The sequence below is a fragment of the Ziziphus jujuba genome, chromosome 5, assembly GCF_031755915.1.
Source record: "Ziziphus jujuba cultivar Dongzao chromosome 5, ASM3175591v1".
Taxonomy (NCBI): domain Eukaryota; kingdom Viridiplantae; phylum Streptophyta; class Magnoliopsida; order Rosales; family Rhamnaceae; genus Ziziphus; species Ziziphus jujuba.
The window spans coordinates 1,171,161-1,191,393 of NC_083383.1; the positions used below are offsets into that span (position 1 = coordinate 1,171,161).

General features: G+C 35.2%; 3 protein-coding genes across 10 annotated transcripts; 1 reads left to right on the forward strand and 2 right to left on the reverse strand.

Annotated features, from left to right (window-relative positions):
- Positions 1 to 559: 559 nt before the first annotated feature.
- On the forward strand, positions 560 to 6,954 carry LOC112491962 (pentatricopeptide repeat-containing protein At4g35850, mitochondrial-like). 8 transcript variants are annotated; one of them, XR_009639200.1, is made up of 10 exons: positions 566 to 1,059; positions 2,535 to 2,551; positions 4,176 to 4,370; positions 4,497 to 4,635; positions 4,748 to 4,910; positions 5,099 to 5,177; positions 5,256 to 5,321; positions 5,752 to 5,873; positions 5,978 to 6,022; positions 6,619 to 6,954. XR_009639200.1 is itself a non-coding variant. In XM_060817779.1 (9 exons), the coding sequence occupies exons 3-7, from the start codon at positions 4,346 to 4,348 to the stop codon at positions 5,821 to 5,823; spliced, it is 480 nt and encodes a 159-aa protein (XP_060673762.1). In that variant the 5' UTR covers positions 561 to 1,059; positions 2,535 to 2,551; positions 4,176 to 4,345; the 3' UTR covers positions 5,824 to 5,873; positions 5,978 to 6,022; positions 6,619 to 6,954. The 8 variants fall into 8 exon arrangements, 1 of the variants encoding a protein (XP_060673762.1); XM_060817779.1 differs by lacking the exon at positions 5,099 to 5,177 and having other exon boundaries at positions 561 to 1,059; positions 4,482 to 4,635; XR_009639198.1 differs by having other exon boundaries at positions 564 to 1,059; positions 4,748 to 5,177.
- An 8,586-nt stretch (positions 6,955 to 15,540) lies between these two features.
- On the reverse strand, positions 15,541 to 16,835 carry LOC132803641 (uncharacterized). The gene is made up of 3 exons (XM_060816929.1): positions 16,287 to 16,835; positions 15,871 to 16,175; positions 15,541 to 15,790 (listed from the first exon to the last, which is right to left on the reverse strand). The coding sequence occupies exons 1-2, from the start codon at positions 16,827 to 16,829 to the stop codon at positions 16,146 to 16,148; spliced, it is 573 nt and encodes a 190-aa protein (XP_060672912.1). The 5' UTR covers positions 16,830 to 16,835; the 3' UTR covers positions 15,541 to 15,790; positions 15,871 to 16,145.
- Positions 16,836 to 17,048: 213 nt separating this feature from the next.
- On the reverse strand, positions 17,049 to 18,324 carry LOC132803642 (uncharacterized). The gene is made up of 3 exons (XM_060816930.1): positions 17,657 to 18,324; positions 17,438 to 17,581; positions 17,049 to 17,332 (listed from the first exon to the last, which is right to left on the reverse strand). Exons 1-3 carry the CDS (start codon positions 18,026 to 18,028, stop codon positions 17,087 to 17,089), a joined length of 762 nt encoding a protein of 253 aa, XP_060672913.1. The 5' UTR covers positions 18,029 to 18,324; the 3' UTR covers positions 17,049 to 17,086.
- Positions 18,325 to 20,233: the final 1,909 nt, after the last annotated feature.

Here is a 20,233-nt window from a genome sequence, read left to right on the forward strand (position 1 = left end):
TAAGCCATTTAAAATAAGGGCATTGGGCCAAATTCCCCTAGAATAAATGAGCTATCTAATAAGCCCATTATTAACTAAATAGCCCAATTAGTCCTAAATAGGCCCATATAAAATGGGCTAATTGGGCCCAGTAGAAACCATTAAGTAAAATGGGTCATGGGCCCATAGAAAGTAAAATTTACATAATAGGCCCATTTTAAAGAACTAAATGGACTTTGACCAGGCCAATGTAAATTTTACTCCTGTACAATCAGATTTCAAACTCGTCAAATGAGGCTGATTTTAGAGAAATTAGAGTAAATGAGCTTCATAACAGGGACATATTAAGCCTATTAAAAGGTCATCTCCTCCAACGACAGGTCCAATATAGAAGAGGCCCACAAAGGTTTGTTATAGAGTACAATGGGCCGCATGCCCATAAGACATCGTATTCACTATAATTCAACATTATGGGCCCATGATAGGACAATAATAAAGGGAATTTGGGTGAATGCCCTTGTTGGAAGGGCGTTAATGATATATGCCCACCCATTCCTGAAATTTTTTATTTTACCCTTTCAATTTTCAATAATCCTAAAATATCCTTTGAAATACCAAAAACAAATTAAATATCAAAAACAAATTAATTCTTTTTCTTTCTTTCACTTTCACCGGTTTATTCTCCTTCTTCCTCAACCTTTCCCCATAAAAACCCTAGAAAAGAGTTTTTGAGTTTCCCCCTCATCGAAGCAGAAGCTTTGCTTTCTACTTGTAGCTTCAGATTTCACAAAGAGACAGGAAAAAAAAAAAAAAAAAGGCCAAGTGGTGGCGCTCTGGTGCCAACGGAATACATCTAGAAAGTCCTAGTTTACAGTCATGGCTTTGGCCACCATGGCTATTGGCCTGAGCCGCTTTGTACCACAAGATCCAAGCCATCCCGAGAGAGTGTTGTGGAAGCAGAGTATCGATAAAAGACAAAGCCCAGGGGAGAATCCCTGCCGTAGTGTTCAGTCAAAGCCTCTTGGAAAAACAACCTAGCAACCAATCAAAGGGAGTGAAATGGTGATACCTACAAGAAAAGTAAGAGAAATCTTTCTAATTCAGTTTCAAAATAATTTAGCAAGTGTTTTTTAATGTCTTAATAGATGCATTCAATTTAATGTATTTCTTTGCTTTACTTAGTTAGCTGGTGCCATTGCTTATCTGCCACAGGTTCTGTATAAATTATGATTGGATGACGCATTGAATGATGATAGTTAAAGAGGAAATGAAAAATGTGTTTGATATGTATTATTATTATTGTTATATATATATATATATATATATATATATATATATATTATTTTTTATTTTTTTTACTAGACATGATTTTCTAGAATAGACGAAGATGGGAAAAAAAAAACAAAATAAAACAAAAAAACAAATATGTTTATATACATTGTTAGGAGTTAGAACCACATGTTATTTGTTATAGTTTCACCAGATAAGTTGGGGCTTAATAAAGGACGAGCAAGATGTCTCTGTGTTTGCCTGCCATGCTTCATTGGCTATGCTTAGTCGGTGCTTTACTAAAATCCATTTAATGGTGAAGCAATAGTAGAGTTTCATTCATCTCTATCTCTCAATATAAATGAGAAATCTGTGAGAGTATTGAAAACCCAAGAAGTAAGTTAAAAGAAAAAAAAATTTGGTGGAAGAGAGTAGAGAGAGGCTGATGAAGAATGTGGTTTACTATGAGAATTGCCCAGCTTGTAAGGTGGAACAGTATAAAGAGATACAACGTGGTTTACCAATTTGAGACCTTCTTTTTATTTGGATTGTTGTGTTGTGTAATGGTATGCTTTTTCTTATTCTTCTACTGTTTGTTATTTATTTATTTTTATTAATTTTTTATTTTTGGCATTCCAAAACATTGTTGAATGTTGATCATGTTAATGTTTTGTTTGATTTGTTGCATCTGTGATGTGTATTTTGTTCTCTGCTATATGTTTTCTACTTGTTAGATTACTGGTGGATGAATTTGATGCTGCACTTAGGAAGGTTAGCAAAGATTGACAAGGAATTAGCAAAAGAATTTGATGGAAAACATTTTCAGATTCTTCCATCTTCTTGACACTCTGTTTTTGATAGACATGCTTTGAAGTAGGATTGAATGAAAATCCAACAAACATCTTTAACTTTAATTCAGTTTTGTTCACCTTTTTGAAGTGCGACTTATAGCCTTGTTTCTTCTTCTTCTTCTTCATCCTTCTTTTTTTTTTAAGTTATTTTATTTTATCTGTAAATAGATTAGACATTTATTATTGCCTTTTGTTTTCCTTTCCAAACAGAATTTAGTTGTGCATCACAATGATATTTTTTGTCATTTGGTACTTTTTACTTAGATCAATATTATTTATACCATGTTTTTATAGAATTTGTTTAAGAAATTATCTCTTCTTCATTTCATTCTTGAATCACACATGTCTGGGACCACTTGTATAATCTATGATCTATATGATTTTCTTAGCATATTAATTGTTTATGACTGACTGTCTTTCTCGATTTGTTTGCAGTGCTGCTCTGTTTCATGGTAAGTGTGTATTTTATTTGTGAGTTTTTTTTCCTTCATTATACTCATTCGTAAATAGCTTCCAACATTTATAGCATTTTCCATGCCATTGATGGAATTTTTGCACTGTTATTTGAATTTGACATGTTTATAACTTTGAATGCGTTACTTGACATGGAAATGTTTCCTGTGTTACTTTTAATTTTATCTTATGTTATTTGTCCTGCCTTTAGGAAATTCATAGAATGTATCTACGAACATCCTTTTAGCATATTTTTCTTGCTCTTTTAGTTCCTGAAGATGTATGAAATTAGATATTATTTTTGAAACGAATTTGAGTGAATGCCTCTATTTTGAAAGCTTTAATGAAAAATACCCCTCCTTATGTTGATATGTATATGTTAATGAAACACAAATATTTGTAAGTATTTAATGGTAAAGCAACAAATAAAACACAAAAACAAACCCACACAAGTCCATGGCAAGGCAACAAATAAACACAAAAACAAACCCACACCGGTCACGGCAAGGCAAAAAATTAACACAAAAACAAACCCACACGAGTCCACGGCAACAAATAAACAAAAATATTAAAACAATTACCTCAGAGATAGCCGTTCAAGGGTGCTAAGATGAGATGAAGTTTTGTTTTTTTGTTTTTTCTTTGTATTTTTGTTTAAGGGTGCTGAGATGAAGCTTCTTTTGTTTTTTCCACGGTAAGTTTTGTTTTTTTGTATTTTTGTGTATTCTTGTAAAAACAATTACCTGATGTACTTTGTTTTTTTTTTTTTTTTCTAAAAAGTAGATTTTTGTTCTTTGTTTGTTTAAACAAACATAAAAGGACCTGAGTTTTTTGTTTTTTTCAAAACCAACGTGGAGTGGAATGGATGGATACCCAAGTCATTTTTTATTGTTTTAAGGTTAAAATAGATATTGAAGGGTAGAAAAAAAATGATAGCAAATAAAAGGGCAGATATCATTAAGCTCATCCTAAAAGAAATATTGGACCAAATTCCCCCAATCATAAACTAAAATGGGTTAGAAGGGCCCATAATAAGCCCATTTTTATAGGCCCATAAAAGTAATGTATTATAGAAACTAAATCTGCTTTGGTTAGGGCATTAATGTAATCAGAGCCATAGATGGATCAATATAAGATGATATGCCCATCGTTGTTTGCAACACAATCGAGAATTAGGTCAAACTGGTCCAACTAGAGGCCCATTAAATGCACAATATAGTAGACCCATATTAGATCCATTATTAAGTAAATGGGCTTAGATTCCAAAACAGGCCTATATAAAATGGCCAATCTGCTCCCATAAAACGTTTGAATATACATTTAATGGGCCCTCTGATGGGCCTCTTTATAATGATCGTTATGGGCCATAAGAAGGCTTATATCAAGTAAAATTCAGTCATTGACCAATGACAAGAGGGGAATTTGGCCCAATACCCTCATAGGGACGAGGTTAACGATTTTTGTCCCCTCATTTGATATCTTTTTTGTTCTACCCCTTCAATTTTTGATAATCCCAAAATACCCTTATATCCAAATTAAATATTTTTATTCCTTTTTTTTTCTATGTTTTTTTCGTTCTTTTCTTCATCCGACTTTTCTCTTCTCCTTATAATCAATATCCAGCCCATTAGGAGCCCTTTGTTTCCTTTCGCATCGGCCGGATTGTAAGCTTGGAGACTGTGTGTTCTGAAGGAAATGGTGAAGAGGTGACTCAGAAAGAAAACTGCAGGGTTTTAGAGAGCCCTAGGAGTAGAAGCAGAAGCAACAGGTAGGCAATAGCGAAGTAGGAAAGCATGAGGCTCATTCAATCAATCACTGGTATTCTTCTCCTCTCCATTTTCAAATTCTTAAGCTTTTCCCCAGACATTTTCTTACTCGTTTCGCTAATAATGAAATAGTTTTTTTTTTTAAATAAATAATATATTTTAGATTGTTATAATTCAGGGCAGCGTAATTCACTGCTGCGAGAGGTGGGACGGCGATATTTCAGTGCGGTTTCAACAGAGGAATACGCAAGGAGGAACTATGCAAGCAATGTCTCTGAGTATAACACTGTTATCGGTTCTCTCACCGCACAGAGAAGGTAGATTCTAATTTTGATTTTCTTTTTGTGGTTTTGGGATTTTTTTTTTTTTTTGGAGAAATTGTGAAAGTTGTGTTCTTTTTTTTTTTTTTTTTCATAACGGTGGTGGTAGGCATTTCTTGCTGAGAGATGTGTATGATGATATGATGCTGGATGGAGTACAGCCAACTAGGGATACATTCCATTCTTTCATCGTTGGAACCATGAAAAGCTCTTGCTTGCAGGACACTTTCTACTTTTCTGACCAAATGAAATCCATGGGTTTGGTCCCTGATGTATGTATTTGTATATATATGCTTCTTCTTCTTTTTTCGTTTTTGTTTTTTTTCACATGGATCTGCATTAATTCTTATCTGCTGACTATTAGATTCTTTCAAGATTGGAAATTTTGTATAAAGTTACTTTGTGTTTTTTTTTCTTTTTTTTTTCCCTAGCTATTACAATGTATTGCTTTGTGTTATAGGTTACTTTATACAACATTTTAGTTTCTTGATGTAGTGCAGATGAACTCTGTCACTGTTGACTTGAGGCCAAAGTGCTTGGTTGGTATTATTTTTTATGGTTACCCTTCTTATTCTAGAATGTATGCAGAAGAAACAAGTTACTACTTTTTTCTCTAGGTGATTGATGAAATAGATGGAGTTCTTGGTGATGGCAAAGGTGCTGTGGAGGTTATTCTAAAGATGGTAATTGTGTGTTTTATATTATTATTATTTTTTTGGGTTTTGTGTGTTTTCCATTATTGAATGCTGCTTATTTATTAAATTTAATTGTTCGCACGCTTATTTGTGTTTTAATATAATTGTAGTTATAGTTATTTTATTACTATAATTGCTGTTGGTGATTAAATATAACTGCTTTCGTTGCTATCAGTTATTGTTGTCATGTATAATTCTTGTTTTCCTTAATGTTTAATGCAAACTATCAGTTATTGCATTTACTTCATTATCAACATGAGAATCATAAGGGAAATTTACTATTTAAACTCCATGGTTGCACATTCTATACGTTAACAGAAACCTCCATTTCTACCAAGGGTAATATATTCAGCTATGATGGTTTTTATTTCCCAGTGCTCATTATATTTTTCACTTTTATTTTATGTTGTTCATATAGGTTTCTGCAGATAAGAAGTCTGATACAAGGAAGGAGAATTTTCCAAATGAAGAAAATCATGAAAGTACATAGAAAGTTTATCATTCATATGGAGTTTCCTTTTCATGATTCCCTAGAAAATGGTACTTAGAAAGTTTATCATTCATATGGAGTTTCCTTTTCATGATTCTTTTCATGTAAACTAGATAGTATTTTTTGCTTATTGACAACTACTTGCTTTCTGCAGGGTTCATATATTTGTTCAACCAACAGTTAATCGTGTTGTCAGCAGGTGATCCTTGACTACCATGGCTGATGTTTAATTGCTGTGACAATTTCAAGCCTTTCCATTTCTGATTTCATCTGTTTTATAGACATTTTAGATACTTTGTTGCTTTCATGATTTCTGAAATTTTCTTAGAATTTCTGATATGAAGTCAGTGAATGGAAATAGGATCTTTAGATGGAAGACTTAATTATTTTGATTATCCAATTCAATCTTCGGGACAACATATCCACTTGCATACTTACTACTTACAAGACAGTTTGATAATGACTCGCTTTGTGATATTTTTCTTCCTTTGTTGATGTCTAGACCAATAATTCTACTCTTCACAATTTGCATATAGCATTTATCGCATATGAGACAGCTAAGGTCTTCAGTTCTCATTATATTTATTTAAAATTTTTTTGAGGGAATCCCTTATTTTATTAAATCAAAGATGCTTTTTTGTCAAGTATTAAAAAAAGTTAGTCATTTTTTTAGGTTGAAATTTAAAACAAAATGCTTTTGTAATTTTCCTTAATTATTTACAATAATTATTTTCTTTGAAACTTGTATGCTAAATATTGTAACTAACTGCAGATATTTCGTTTGATTTCATCCAGGTATCAAATCGGTCTCCATTTTAGTGGAGGTGTCTCGTATGCTTTTAATGCTGCCACTAAAGTTTGGCATTATACCAATTGTGGTGCCAGTTGGTGTTCGAGATTTTGACATTGATGGGGAACATTGGGTCAATTCGGGATTGATACCAACAGAGGCTTTTGTAGGAGTTGTAATATTCTCTAGGAGCTGTAATATTCTCTAGTTTTTATTCATAAAACACTTGTACAATTTCCTCTTGCTAATTCAGATTTTGTTTTTAGTTTTTGTACATGATTCTCGTGTCAATATGATGTGTAAGGATCCAATTTCATTATTAAATTCTCCATATTATTTGATATGTGGAAAAGCAATAAATAAGAAGGATGATAATTTAAATGGATGGTAATTAAGTTCTCAAATATTGGCTCTCTAGTTTCTAACCATTAGAACTTGTTTGAATGGTATGCATTGAAATGTAGTTAGTTTTAGATTGTAAAATGTGATTCCCAGCTTGCAAGCTTCTTCCAATCACTTTTACGTGAATGGCTCCATGGTAGTATGTCCAAATGAGAGTTGTTAAGAGGGAATTAATTGTGCACTTGTGGAAACTATTTAAATAAATGGATATGAAAGTGTAAAATAAATGTAACAATTTCTCATTTCTCATCTACCCCCATTTCTCATTGACTGTCGAATAAAGTGGAAAATATTAAAACAATTTTTTTGACCATCTCTCATTTCTCATCTACCCTCATTAACTTCTATCCCTCTCTCTTACTCTCCCTGCTACCACATTAAATGAATACTGTGTGTCTCCCTCTCTCTTTCTCTTTTGTTGGTTACGTACCTTTCAGCCTTTCTTTGCATTGACGAACATTGCAGAAAATCCCAAAATCTCTTCAGTTCAGTTCACTCTCCCTGCATACCCCCAACCTTTTGTGATAACAACAAGACTGAAAATCTTCATTGTGGAGCCCATACACTTCAAAAGGGTGTAATTAAGTTGTACGTTTCTGCAGATCAGAGTTAAAGATTACCTGGTATGTGGATATATATACATATATATATATATATATATGTGTGTACAAATATGTATACATTTTTCCCTTATATTGGATTAATTGTTTGTCACGTTTTGACATGATATATAAGTGCAAGTTCTATGTTGGTGCTATTTTATGTAAAACAATCCATAAATGGTTCGGAAACTTCCATTTGAAAATTACAACCTTTGTTTGTTACATACGGTCCATCAGTAATTATGAAACACTTGCTTGTTGGAAAATTTAACGGCGGTTCCATCGGAATAGTTAATTTTTTCATTTTCTAAAAGCAAACTGATTGGACAATCGAATTTGTCCACTTCTCTAATGTTATTGTAAACGAATGACATGCTAAATGTAACTATATTTATGATGTTTAACAAAATAATCCACAGAACACCACATTGTCAACGTTGCATCCATTCAAGCTAACGTTATGTTATGATTTAGCACATGTGCCACAAATTTGACATCTTAATCTACTTGATCCACTATGTCTGTCAAGAGTAGCTATTCTACTAGGTGTTAATATGCAACATTTAAACATCATTTGTACTCATTCACATAAAATGCATTTGTATTTTATCTTTACTCATTTACTGAAAATGCATTTGTATTTGTATTTAAAATGCTATTCTACTCATTTGCATTTAAAATGCTATTTCACTAGGCGTTAATAACATAATTGTTTGGCTTATTTTCTGTACTCATTTACTAAAAATGCATTTGTATTTTTTCATTACTTTTGCTTCAAGATTATAGTTAAACCTTCCAGCAAAGATTCTACGATTGCAATTATTTTTAGTCATACGACCTCACGAATTACCACAAGCTTGTGACAAGTAGATACTTAGTATGTTTTGAGTTTGTAAACCCTTTGTGCTCAATGTCACAAATTTCAGTTTTACTGTTCTACGATGGAACATAGAGTGTATGTTCTGAAGGTATCTGGAGATACCAACGTCAAAGAACGAAGATTATACGTATCAAAAGGAATTGTACGTTGGCCGAACTTGATGATGTTGTCTACAATGCTCTCAACTTAGATTCTACACAACATCAATTAATCTTCAAGTTCATATACCATGTGTGTTTGTCATGTGAGCCATACGTTGTGGAAAATGATGAAGACCTACAAAGTTTTATAGAAGAGTATAGTTCACACAGACCTCAAGACAGATCTCCACCTATTGTTGATGTGTTATCCAGGGTTCCAAAGAGTATTAATACTGCTGGATGTGTTGTGAATAGGATACCTACAAGTTTAGGATTTATGACTATTGCCCCACTATCTGCATTTCCCGAGACAGCTACTTGTATCTCTGATGCTGACATGCAGTCCCCAGCGACCAAACTTCATGTGCGGAAACTCAACCTGGATTCTCTGAAAATCAAATTTATGAAAACAATGTGCAATCTGTGGAACATGATCATGATAATGAGCGCTTTGACATTAATGATATGAATGAATATCGTGGACATGATTATGATCAAGATGAACAATTTGAGGTTGAGATCAACACTGATCGTAGTGAAGATGGGTTACGAGACATTTGTTGGACCCAACATTCAGGACTTTCAGCTGGTGATAGTCGACATGGTGAGTCTCCTTATGGTAGTACTCCAATTGATAATGTGAATGATGATGTGCTTGCCTCTCCTTGTACCAAAAACCATTTGGACATTCGACAGGATTCTACCGCAACCATGGTTGAACTTAGGGTTAACCATCGCTTCTCATCTGTCAATGCCCATGAAATCATTCGAATCAACCAAATCTTTGCGAGTAAGAATGCACTACAGAAGAAGATTAGTCTTTATGCACTAAGGAGAAATTTTGAATTCAAGGTCAAGAAGTCAGATAGAGTCCGATATGAGGTTGTATGTGCAAACGACAATTGCATGTGGCGAATGCGTGCTACCAAACTACATGGTGATAATACAGAGGCCGTCATGATTAGGGCCTTCAAGGATGAGCATATTTGCTCTTTAAATATCATGAAAAGGGATCATCGTCAAGCAACAAGTTCAGTTATCGGAGACATCATCCAGCCAATGTTTGATGGGATTTCAAGGCAATACAAACCTCGAGATATCGTGCATGACATTCGCTCTAATTACAGTGACATTCGCCTTGTGGGGCATGCCAGAAGATTCATATGCAAAACTTCCTTTATGGAGTCACGTTTTAAAGAGCAAAAATCTGGGCACGTTTACTCGAATTGAAACTGACGATCAAAACAGATTTTTATATTTTTTCATGGCACTTGGAGCTAGCATTAAAGGGTTTCAACATATGCGGAGAGTCGTAGCTGTCGATTGAACTACACTGAAGAATAGATATAGAGGTTTGTTATATATTGCATCATGTTTGGATGGGAACAATCAAATTTATCCACTTGCTTATGGAATAGGCCCTGGGGAGATGGATGCGGCTTACACGTGGTTTTTTGAGAGCTTTAAAGAAGCGTTTGGGGATGATCCGAATATAGCTTTTATATCGGATAGACACAAGAGCATTGCAAAAGAAATACGTACAGTTTTCCCTAATAATCACCATGGCCACTGCACATATCATCTTGGTACAAATTTACGTGCTAAGAAGTTTAAAGGTAATGTCAATGCGATTATATCAACTTTTAATGATGCAGCTAGAGCATATATTGTTGAGGATTTTGATAAGGCCATGCAGCTTTTAGAAGGGGTTAGTATTGAAGCTGTACAATATCTCAAGGATGCAAGTCCTTCAAAATGGGCTAGATCACATTTTCCGGGCAATAGATACAACATAATGACAACTAACATTGTAGAGAGCATGAACTCTGTGCTTATTGATGCTAGGGATAAACCTGTTTTGCCATTACTAGATCACATTCGTGATGTCTTGCAAAGGTGGTGGTATGAACGTTGAACTAACGCAGTTGCAATGCAAACTCCTGTTACTAATTGGTTGGAAAATATCATGCAGGAGTGCTCAAATAATGGCAGAGGCTTACGAGTTATGCCAATGAACTTATATGAGTTTCAAGTTGTTGGCCATGGCATGTTCGTTGGAGTTGTTAACGTAGAAAATAAGACGTGCTCATGCAAGGAATTTGACATTGATGGATTTCCTTGTGTCCATGCAATTGCAGCATGTAAGCATCGACATATTTCTCCATATTTCCTTTGCTCGACGCATTACTCAGGTGACTCACTCCGTGATGCATATTCGGAAACCATATATCCACTTGGAGATAAATGTCAGTGGCATGCTCCAGATGATGTCATAAACCAGGTTATACTTCCACCTCAAATTGGTAAACAGTCAGGAAGACCAAGAAAGAAGAGGATTCAATCTCAAGGAGAGGAGCGTAATCAATATAGATGCGGGAGGTGCAAACAGGTTGGTCACAGCAGCCGATCATGCTCCGCCGCCGTACCTCTTGATAGCACTACCAACCAACAGCACCACTAAAACGAAGGCCCATCAATCGCACGATGCTATATTCAGACAATGGGGCCATGTTATGCGGTATGCATGTGTATGCAATGTAGTCAGGAATGCAATTAGTTGCTCAACCGCGTAACATGTGTTTTGGCATAATAGACGTTGGCTTTATGTGTTCTTTTGTTGTCAAATTCATCTCTCGTATTGTTTTGATAACATATCATTCCGTGTTCAGTTTTTGGTTTAGTTGTTTGTATGTTTCTTACTATTGCACGGATGATATTACTGCCCAATGGTAATGACCGATGCATTGTCGGTAATTGGCATTTGTACACCGTCGTAAAAATATCACCACAATTCCATCCGGCAACTTCAATCATGTGTGTTCCATCCAATAACATGCTAAATGTAGCATTATTAATGATAAATTCTGACAAAGTAAGCGATCAAACGGCATTAAAAAATGACAACGTTCAATTTGTTTTTGCTTAAAAAATAACCGAAGTTTTCGTCGGTAATTATCAAAACCCCTATGGCAATCACATTTTCCCAATTTTTTGGGCCCCACAGACTCCCTTACGTGTGTTAAATGAAAAAACATGCAACATATGGATTATAAAATGATCTTAAGGAGAGAAAATCCCAAAATCTCTGAAAATTTTCTCAAATTGACCAAAAAAATACGATGACTGTGGACCTTCGGTAATTCCCGATGAAACCTTCGGTAACCAACATATACTCTCTGGAAAAATTACCGTAGGTGTCATCGGTAATTACCGAAACCCTAGTGGTAATCACATTTTACAAATGTTATGGACCCCACAAGTCCCATAATGTGTGTTAAATGCAAAAAATGCAAAATATGGATTCTAAAATTATCCTAAGGAGAGAAAATCCCAAAATTGCTTAAAAATTACTCAAATTGGCCGAAAAAATACGATGACTGTAGACCTTCGGTAATTCCCGATGAAACCCTCGGTAACCAACATATACCACCTGGAAAAATTACCGAAGGTTTCGTTGGTAATTACCGAAACCCCTATGGCAATCACATTTTACCAATTTTTTGGGCCCCACAGACTCCCTTACGTGTGTTAAATGAACAAACATGCAACATATGGATTATAAAATGATCTTAAGGAGAGAAAATCCCAAAATCTCTGAAAAATTTCTCAAATTGACCAAAAAAATACGATGACTGTAGACCTTCAGTAATTCCCGATGAAACCTTCGGTAACCAACATATACTCTTTGGAAAAATTACCGTAGGTGTCATCGGTAATTACCGAAACCCCAATGGTAATCACATTTTACAAATGTTATGGACCCCACAAGTCCCATAATGTGTGTTAAATGAAAAACCTTGCAAAATATGGATTCTAAAATTATCCTAAGGAGAGAAAATCCCAAAATTGCTTAAAAATTACTCAAATTGGCCAAAAAAATACGATGACTGTAGACCTTCGTTAATTCCCGATGAAACCCTCGGTAACCAACATATACCCCCTGGAAAAATTACCGAAGGTTTCGTCGGTAATTACTGAAACCCCTATGGCAATCACATTTTCCCAATTTTTTGGGCCCCACAGACTCCCTTACGTGTGTTAAATGAACAAACATGCAACATATGGATTATAAAATGATCTTAAGGAGAGAAAATCCCAAAATCTCTGAAACATTTCTCAAATTGACCAAAACAATACGATGACTGTGGACCTTCGGTAATTCTCGATGAAACCTTCGGTAACCAACATATACTCTCTGGAAAAATTACCGTAGGTGTCATCGGTAATTACCGAAACCCTAGTGGTAATCACATTTTACAAATGTTATGGACCCCACAAGTCCCATAATGTGTGTTAAATGCAAAAAAAGTAAAATATGGATTCTAAAATTATCCTAAGGAGAGAAAATCCCAAAATTGCTTAAAAATTACTCAAATTGGCCAAAAAAATACAATGATTGTAGACCTTCGGTAATTCCCGATGAAACCCTCGGTAACCAACATATACCCCCTGGAAAAATTACCGAAGGTTTCGTTGGTAATTACCGAAACCCCTATGACAATCACATTTTACCAATTTTTTGGGCCCCATAAGTCTCCTTACGTGTGTTAAATGAAAAAAAATGCAACATATGGATTATAAAATGATCTTAAGGAGAGAAAATCCCAAAATCTCTGAAAATTTTCTCAAATTGACCAAAAAAATACAATGACTGTAGACCTTCGGTAATTCCCGATGAAACCTTCGGTAACCAACATATACTCTCTGGAAAAATTACCGTAGGTGTCATCGGTAATTACCGAAACCCCAATGGTAATCACATTTTACAAATATTATGGACCCCATAAGTCCCATATTGTGTGTTAAATGAAAAACCATGCAAAATATGGATTCTAAAATTATCCTAAGGAGAGAAAATCCCAAAATTGCTTAAAAATTACTCAAATTGGCCAAAACAATACGATGACTGTAGACCTTCGTTAATTCCTGATGAAACCCTCGGTAACCAACATATACCCCCTTGAAATTTTACCGAAGGTTTCGTCGATAATTACCGAAACCCCTATGGCAATCACATTTTACCAATTTTTTGGGCCCCATAAGTCCCCTTACGTGTGTTAAATGAAAAAACATGCAACATATGGATTATAAAATGATCTTAAAGAGAGAAAATCCCAAAATCACTGAAAAATTTCTCAAATTGGCCAAAAAAATACGATGACTGTAGACATTCGGTAATTCCCGATGAAACCTTTGGTAACCAACATATACTCTCTGGAAAAATTACCGTAGGTGTCATCGGTAATTACCGAAACCCCAGTGGTAATCATATTTTACAAATGTTATGGACCCCACAAGTCCCATAATGTGTGTTAAATGAAAAACCATGCAACATATGGATTCTAAAATTATCCTAAGGAGGGAAAACCCCAAAATCTCTGAAAAATTTCTCAAATTGGCCAAAAAAATACGATGACTGTAGACCTTCGATAATTCCCGATGAAACCTTCGGTAACTTTTCCACAGGGTATATATTGGTTACCAACGATTTCATCGGTAATTACCGAATCTCTACAGTCATCGTAATTTTTTGGCCAACTTGAGAACTTTTTCAGAGATTTTGGGGTTTTCCCTCCTTAGGATAATTTTAGAATCCATATTTTGCATGTTTTTGCATTTAACACACATTATGGGACTTATGGGGGCCATAACATTGGTAAAATGTGATTATCACTGGGGTTTCGGTAATTACCGATGACACCTATGGTAATTTTTCAGAGAGTATATGTTGGTTACTGAAGCTTTCATCGGGAATTACCGAAGGTCTACAGTCATCATATTTTTTTTGGCCAATTTGAGAGCTTTTTAAGCAATTTTGGGATTTTCTCTCATTACGATTATTTGATAATCCATATGTTGCATGTTTTTTCATTTAACACGTAAGGGAACTTGTGGGGCCCAAAAAATTGGTAAAATGTGATTACCATAGGGGTTTCGATAATTACCGATGACACCTTCGGTAATTTTTCCAGGGGGTATATGTTGGTTACCGAGGGTTTCATCGGGAATTACCGAAAGTCTACAGTCATCATATTTTTTTGGCCAATTTGAGAAATTTTTAAGCAATTTTGGGATTTTCTCTCCTTAGGATAATTTTAGAATCCATATGTTGCATGGCTTTTCATTTAACACACGTAAGGGGACTTATGGGGCCCAAAAAATTGGTAAAATGTGATTACCATAGGGGTTTCGGTAATTACCGACGAAACCTTCGGTACGTTTTCCAGAGGGTATATGTTGGTTACCGAGGGTTTCATCGGGAATTACCGAAGGTCTACAGTCATCGTATTTTTTTGCCAATTTGAGAAATTTTTCAGAGATTTTGGGATTTTCTCTCCTTAGGATAATTTTAGAATGTATAATTTGCATGTTATTGCCAGAAACACCCCATTAGCTGAGTATTTGGAGAAAAAAAAATGTTAATTCATATTACCAAAAGCATTTCTGTAATTACCGATGGTGAATCGGGAATTATCGATGCACCATCAGTAATCATCTTTGCTTTAATTTTTATCACAACCGAGGGTCTTCTTTTCTCTTTTTTTTTTTTTTTTTTCAACGGTTATCATTACTAAAGATAGGTTCAGCATATTAAGATAACATTCGTATAGAGTGTCATAACATTAAACATACGATCTACATTGAAAGTTTATTAAACTACAAATCAACAGCATATTTTTTTCTAAAAAACATAATGTCTTGCGGGCCAAATGAAGGATTCTCCTCACTACTCTTGTATACAATAAATTTCAAAGCGTAGACACCACAATCACCCCTGCAGAATAGCATTAATGATTAGCATTAATGAAAACCAACCACGTGTATTTCAACACGTAACCACAATAAAACAACAGCAACAGAAGTTGTTTGAAATGACAACACATTCATACCCATTATCTTGGCAGGGTGCATCTTTGATCATGGTCATCGTGAATGGATCTAAAGTGGGAGGCACGTCCGGATTCTTCTCGTAATATCGCCCATCCCTCAATAGGTAAGGCAGCATATACGTAAGGCATTCCGCATTGTTCAACTCTTTATTCTTGACATATTTATTTCCCATATTTGGATCGTATAAATCAATATGTCGGGCCTTCAAGTCCACACATGCTGCCAACCAATGCACGCCTCCATTGTTGACAGGGATGTACACCTGCAAATTAGAACATAACCTCATTATCCACAAAATGGGAAACTTAGTGAGAATTTTTTTAAATATATGTAGGGACTTACATAATCACATATCCGCCACGGCACGCTAGGTTTGGGTGACTTCCCACGCACATAGCTACAAAGGGTCGCATCACATGAATATGTGCTACAAGATGCCCTTCATATAGGATAACGCCCTTTGATGGATGACTGCCAAATAATGAAATATATACAATATAAAATATCATCAATATAACATTAAGCAACGCAGTAACATCCCATCATATAACCCAAAATAACACGTCTAATATGGCACAGGTGTGGGTGAACATCTTCTCCTTCTCAAACCGCCTTTTTCATATGAAATACAAAATAGTGTCAATATGCTGCAAAACCACATTAAAGGAAATAAGTAACAAGTGTGAGGTGATAAATAAAACATCATTCCAAACATAGGAACACAATGATTTTACATGAACATAAAGCATATAACTTACATCGGAATTCAACCATCCTTCAGAGGTAAGTAGCTCAGCAAAAAATTTCTTTCCCACCGTCATATAAGATGTACACACGGTTGCTTCCTTCGGTGCCACCCTATACCACTCATCGAACGCCCTCTCCTTCGATGCATCAATATGTCGATTAAGATTAAATTTGACCTTCTTTTTACACGGGTCGGTGTAAGGAGAAATGACGTGATGTGACTGGTGGTAAACTCTACTGAATCGGCTTGTATCACCAACGTTATGGGTCCAATCTTCCACCTCAATCTCAGCTGATTGGTCATGATGTGGACTGTCAGCAAAAGCACCGATATCCCACCCGAAATGCAAAGGCCGATATGGCACCAAAGCCCAGGAATCCTCCACATAGGGTCCTCCAGGTACGATAGGCTCAAACGATGTAGTACAATCATCATCCTCCTTCCTACCATTGGAATCTTCTATGGGTGCATCAAATTCTTCGGCTTGCTCTCCAAATGACGGTGCCACAGGGGATGATGGTTGAACCGAAGATGACGGTGAATGGTTGTGCATATGATGTTCGGCCTGCAAAACACAATGGTTATTTTGCAGTTCCCAAACTCTAACAACAAATAATTGCTGAATTACAATATCTAATTTAATAATGCTGAAACACTAAAGTATACTAAGTTGTCTAAATGATACCCGATGCTTTTGTTGGTCAATAACAAAACTAAGCATCTTCCTTAACGCTGCCATCTCTTTATTTAATTCATCAAATTTTGCCTCCAAGCAAGCAAGCTAATCAATATTAATATCCAAAACATAAGTCAACATATATTAGTACAACATATGAAATACAAATTTGCATGCAAGTAACAATTGCATACCCTGAAATTAGCATCTGGAGGGCCACTAGAATGCTCCTCAGCTTTGGACGCATCTTTAGCGCCAACTATTGGTGCTACAAGTGGAGGTGACGTGTAGCGAACTTCATGTATGTCAACTGCTATTGTTCGCCGGTAATCCATAGTCTTCTCCTCATCGGTAGCATCTAACCTCCAGTGCACAATATACTACATGAAATGAAGAAAGGAAAAAAAAAGTAAATTTGGAAACTGACTATGGTAATGTAACTTGAATGTAGTCGTACCATGTAGTCTAAAAAAAATTTGCCTTACATTGCTATTTGAGGTGAACCAATTATGGACAGCAAAATGGTTCGGTTGACTTGTAGCATGCCAACCAAGGATCCTCGGACAACGGGTTTCCCACCGGTCGGCAAATTGGTTACCAAAATCAGGGATTGCTTCAAACCCCCACAACTACAAAATATAATTTATAGGTTATTAAATATAATTTTTAAGTAAACGCTACATGTATTAAATATATTACCGTACCTGAAACGCCAATGGAAAACATTTTAGGTCATAATACTGTGATTTATTCTTTACTGCACATCCTCTATGCTGGAATGCATTGTGGAATGAGTTGATCGTCTCCTTGTAGCTCAGAATGCCCCAAGGGTAGGAATTAAATACCTCGATATCAGCAACCAAATCAATGAATTTTCTATTTATTTGAACCTTCGGATCCATTCCGAGTACACCATGAACTAAGAAATATAGTAACGCAATTCTTACAGCATCCCAATCATCCACAAAAAGTGTACCCTTGAATAGTCGTTCCAGTTCGGGCAGTTTCAAGTCAGTCCTGTTATCTAGCAACCTCGTGAGCAGCTCCTTTCCTTTGGAAATTTGCATATCATACATCGAAGGGTACCTACAAAACTTTAAGCCACTAATGAGTGCGAATTCCCACTTCGTAAACCGCACTCAAGATCCGCCGAAGTTAAACTCCAATACTTCTGGATTGTTGGACACAACTTGTCTGCAAAGCAGGTGATGCACTACCTGAACAGAGAACCGGAGGTTCTTCATGTCAAGTAAGTGTACAAAACATGTTTGTCTATACTTTTCCAGCTGCTTACTTGTGAGGACACTTGTAATTACTTTGTTCACTTCTATTAGATTCCCTAATGAATGTGCCCTAACTTTAAATATATCGGCATCCTTTGGAGCATCGATGGGCTGCAAAATGAATTACATAAATGGAACTGACATCAACGATTTAGTCATACCCTATTTTTCCACCCTAACTTGATAATAATAATTTCCAACTAAATCTTAAGACATATGGGTTCACATTTTTGCACAAGTGGTAATTACCGATGTAACCATCGATAATCAACCTACAATGAACTAAAAAAAATCCCGATGGCCTATCGGCAATTACTGATGGCCATCGGGTGAAGTTTTTCTTGTGTTTTCACATTCATGAATAAATACTGACAGATGTCTTATCATTTACCGCACAAAACAACATAAATGAATATAAAACTTACCATATCAGATGGGGGAGAGGAAAGTGGAACGTGCCCTCGAAGTTTGGCGCTTTCTGTCTCAGCTTTGGATTTCTGCCTAGTAGTTCGTCGACGCTTAGAGTCGGGTGCTGCTGTGCTACCACCGCATCTCTTACTTTCCACCTTCTTAACTCCCTTCTTCGGTTGACGTCGCAAGTTCCTCTTTGGTGCCATTATAAAGTACAACCTACAAATGTACATTGACAACATTAATAAACTTTTATCTATCGTTAACAACATTGTCAACTATGTATACATACATATATAAATATTCGCAATCCTCAATTTCATATGCTCTCTTCCTAAGGATATTGTGTATGCCATCTACAAAACATTTACTGAACATTTACTGTATAGCAGTGTGTTTACTTCTAAATCTTTCTATCTTCTTATTCTTCTTTAATTTTTTTTTTTCTTTTTTGGGGATAAAGTGTTTGTGTGTTTGCTTCTAGCTAACCATGTACCTAAAATTTTATGCACCGATCTTCTCTCTCTCTCTCTATATATATATATATATATATATACCTTTAGAAAGTACTAACTCTGGAATTCTCAACTTCAATTCTAATTAATCATAAAGTATTTTTCTCTTATCTCCAAGTACTGATTTTTAGTAATAAATTACCCTAGCAAAAAGGAAGAAGAAAAAACTTAAAAGAAAAAATAAGGTCTGAAAAGCAACTAAGATTTCTAATGCAACTATAGTCTTAAGTGGGGTTTTAATAGAGCAACCCACAATTGTGGCCAATTATGATGCTACATGCAGAAGCAGATAAAGTGAAATATTGAAATGACTGGAGAGGAAGTAGTCAATTCACCCAAAATAGAAAAACAAGAAAGTGAAGTATAGAGGTGGAAAACTACATAGAAGCTACGCAACAGACAGATTGTTATAAGCCAATCAAAAGCAGCACTTAGACTGTATATATACATATCATATTCATGTCATATTTAATTATTTCTTACCATACAATATATGTCTAAAACATGTGCACAAAAAGTTGCAGACTATAATCTGAACATATAGGTTAAGCTGGACTGCAACATGTCCACCACTTCTATATGAGTATGTCAACTAATGTAGCTACATCTCTTCCCCATACTGCTTGTGTTTAACCTGATTTGGTTATAAAAGCTCAGACCTAACGACACCTATATATGCTATACAAATCATTCACTTTATATTTATTTTATCTGTATACAAATCCAAAAAGAAATATAATTAGTTTCCTAAGGGTCAAGTACGTTTTTAAAAAAATTCTTCTTTTCAACCCACAAAAGCAGTTTTCTAGACAGAGTTTGAGTATCATGCACTAGTGAGATAACACCTTTAGCTTAAGGGTTTAAACTTCGATCAGGATAAAAATCCTTATATCCCTAAGTTGTAACAAATATATATATATATACATATATTATGTTTTTTTATTACAAACTAACATTATTCTTCATCAAATTCATTGATTTCCCTGCCTTCATCCTTTGTTTATTTTCCATGCTCAGGGATGTCGATGGAACCCAAAAAAATTAAAAAAAATTAAAAACGACGTGTCGTCTG

Excerpts from the sequence above, each read along its gene's own strand:
- LOC112491962 (XM_060817779.1), top strand. The coding sequence starts at position 4,346 with ATGAGGCTCATTCAATCAATCACTG. Across the intron at positions 4,911-5,255 it reads CCATGGGTTTGGTCCCTGAT|GTGATTGATGAAATAGATGG; the intron begins GTATGTATTTGT and ends TTTTTTCTCTAG. Across the intron at positions 5,322-5,751 it reads TGGAGGTTATTCTAAAGATG|GTTTCTGCAGATAAGAAGTC; the intron begins GTAATTGTGTGT and ends TTGTTCATATAG.
- LOC132803641 (XM_060816929.1), bottom strand. The coding sequence starts at position 16,829 with ATGCACAACCATTCACCGTCATCTTCGGTTCAACCATCATCCCCTGTG. Across the intron at positions 16,176-16,286 it reads AAGGATGGTTGAATTCCGAT|CATATTGACACTATTTTGTA; the intron begins GTAAGTTATATG and ends GTGGTTTTGCAG.
- LOC132803642 (XM_060816930.1), bottom strand. The coding sequence starts at position 18,028 with ATGTATGATATGCAAATTTCCAAAGGAAAGGAGCTGCTCACGAGGTTG. Across the intron at positions 17,582-17,656 it reads GTTTTCCATTGGCGTTTCAG|TTGTGGGGGTTTGAAGCAAT; the intron begins GTACGGTAATAT and ends TATATTTTGTAG. Across the intron at positions 17,333-17,437 it reads GGTTCACCTCAAATAGCAAT|TATATTGTGCACTGGAGGTT; the intron begins GTAAGGCAAATT and ends CATTTCATGTAG.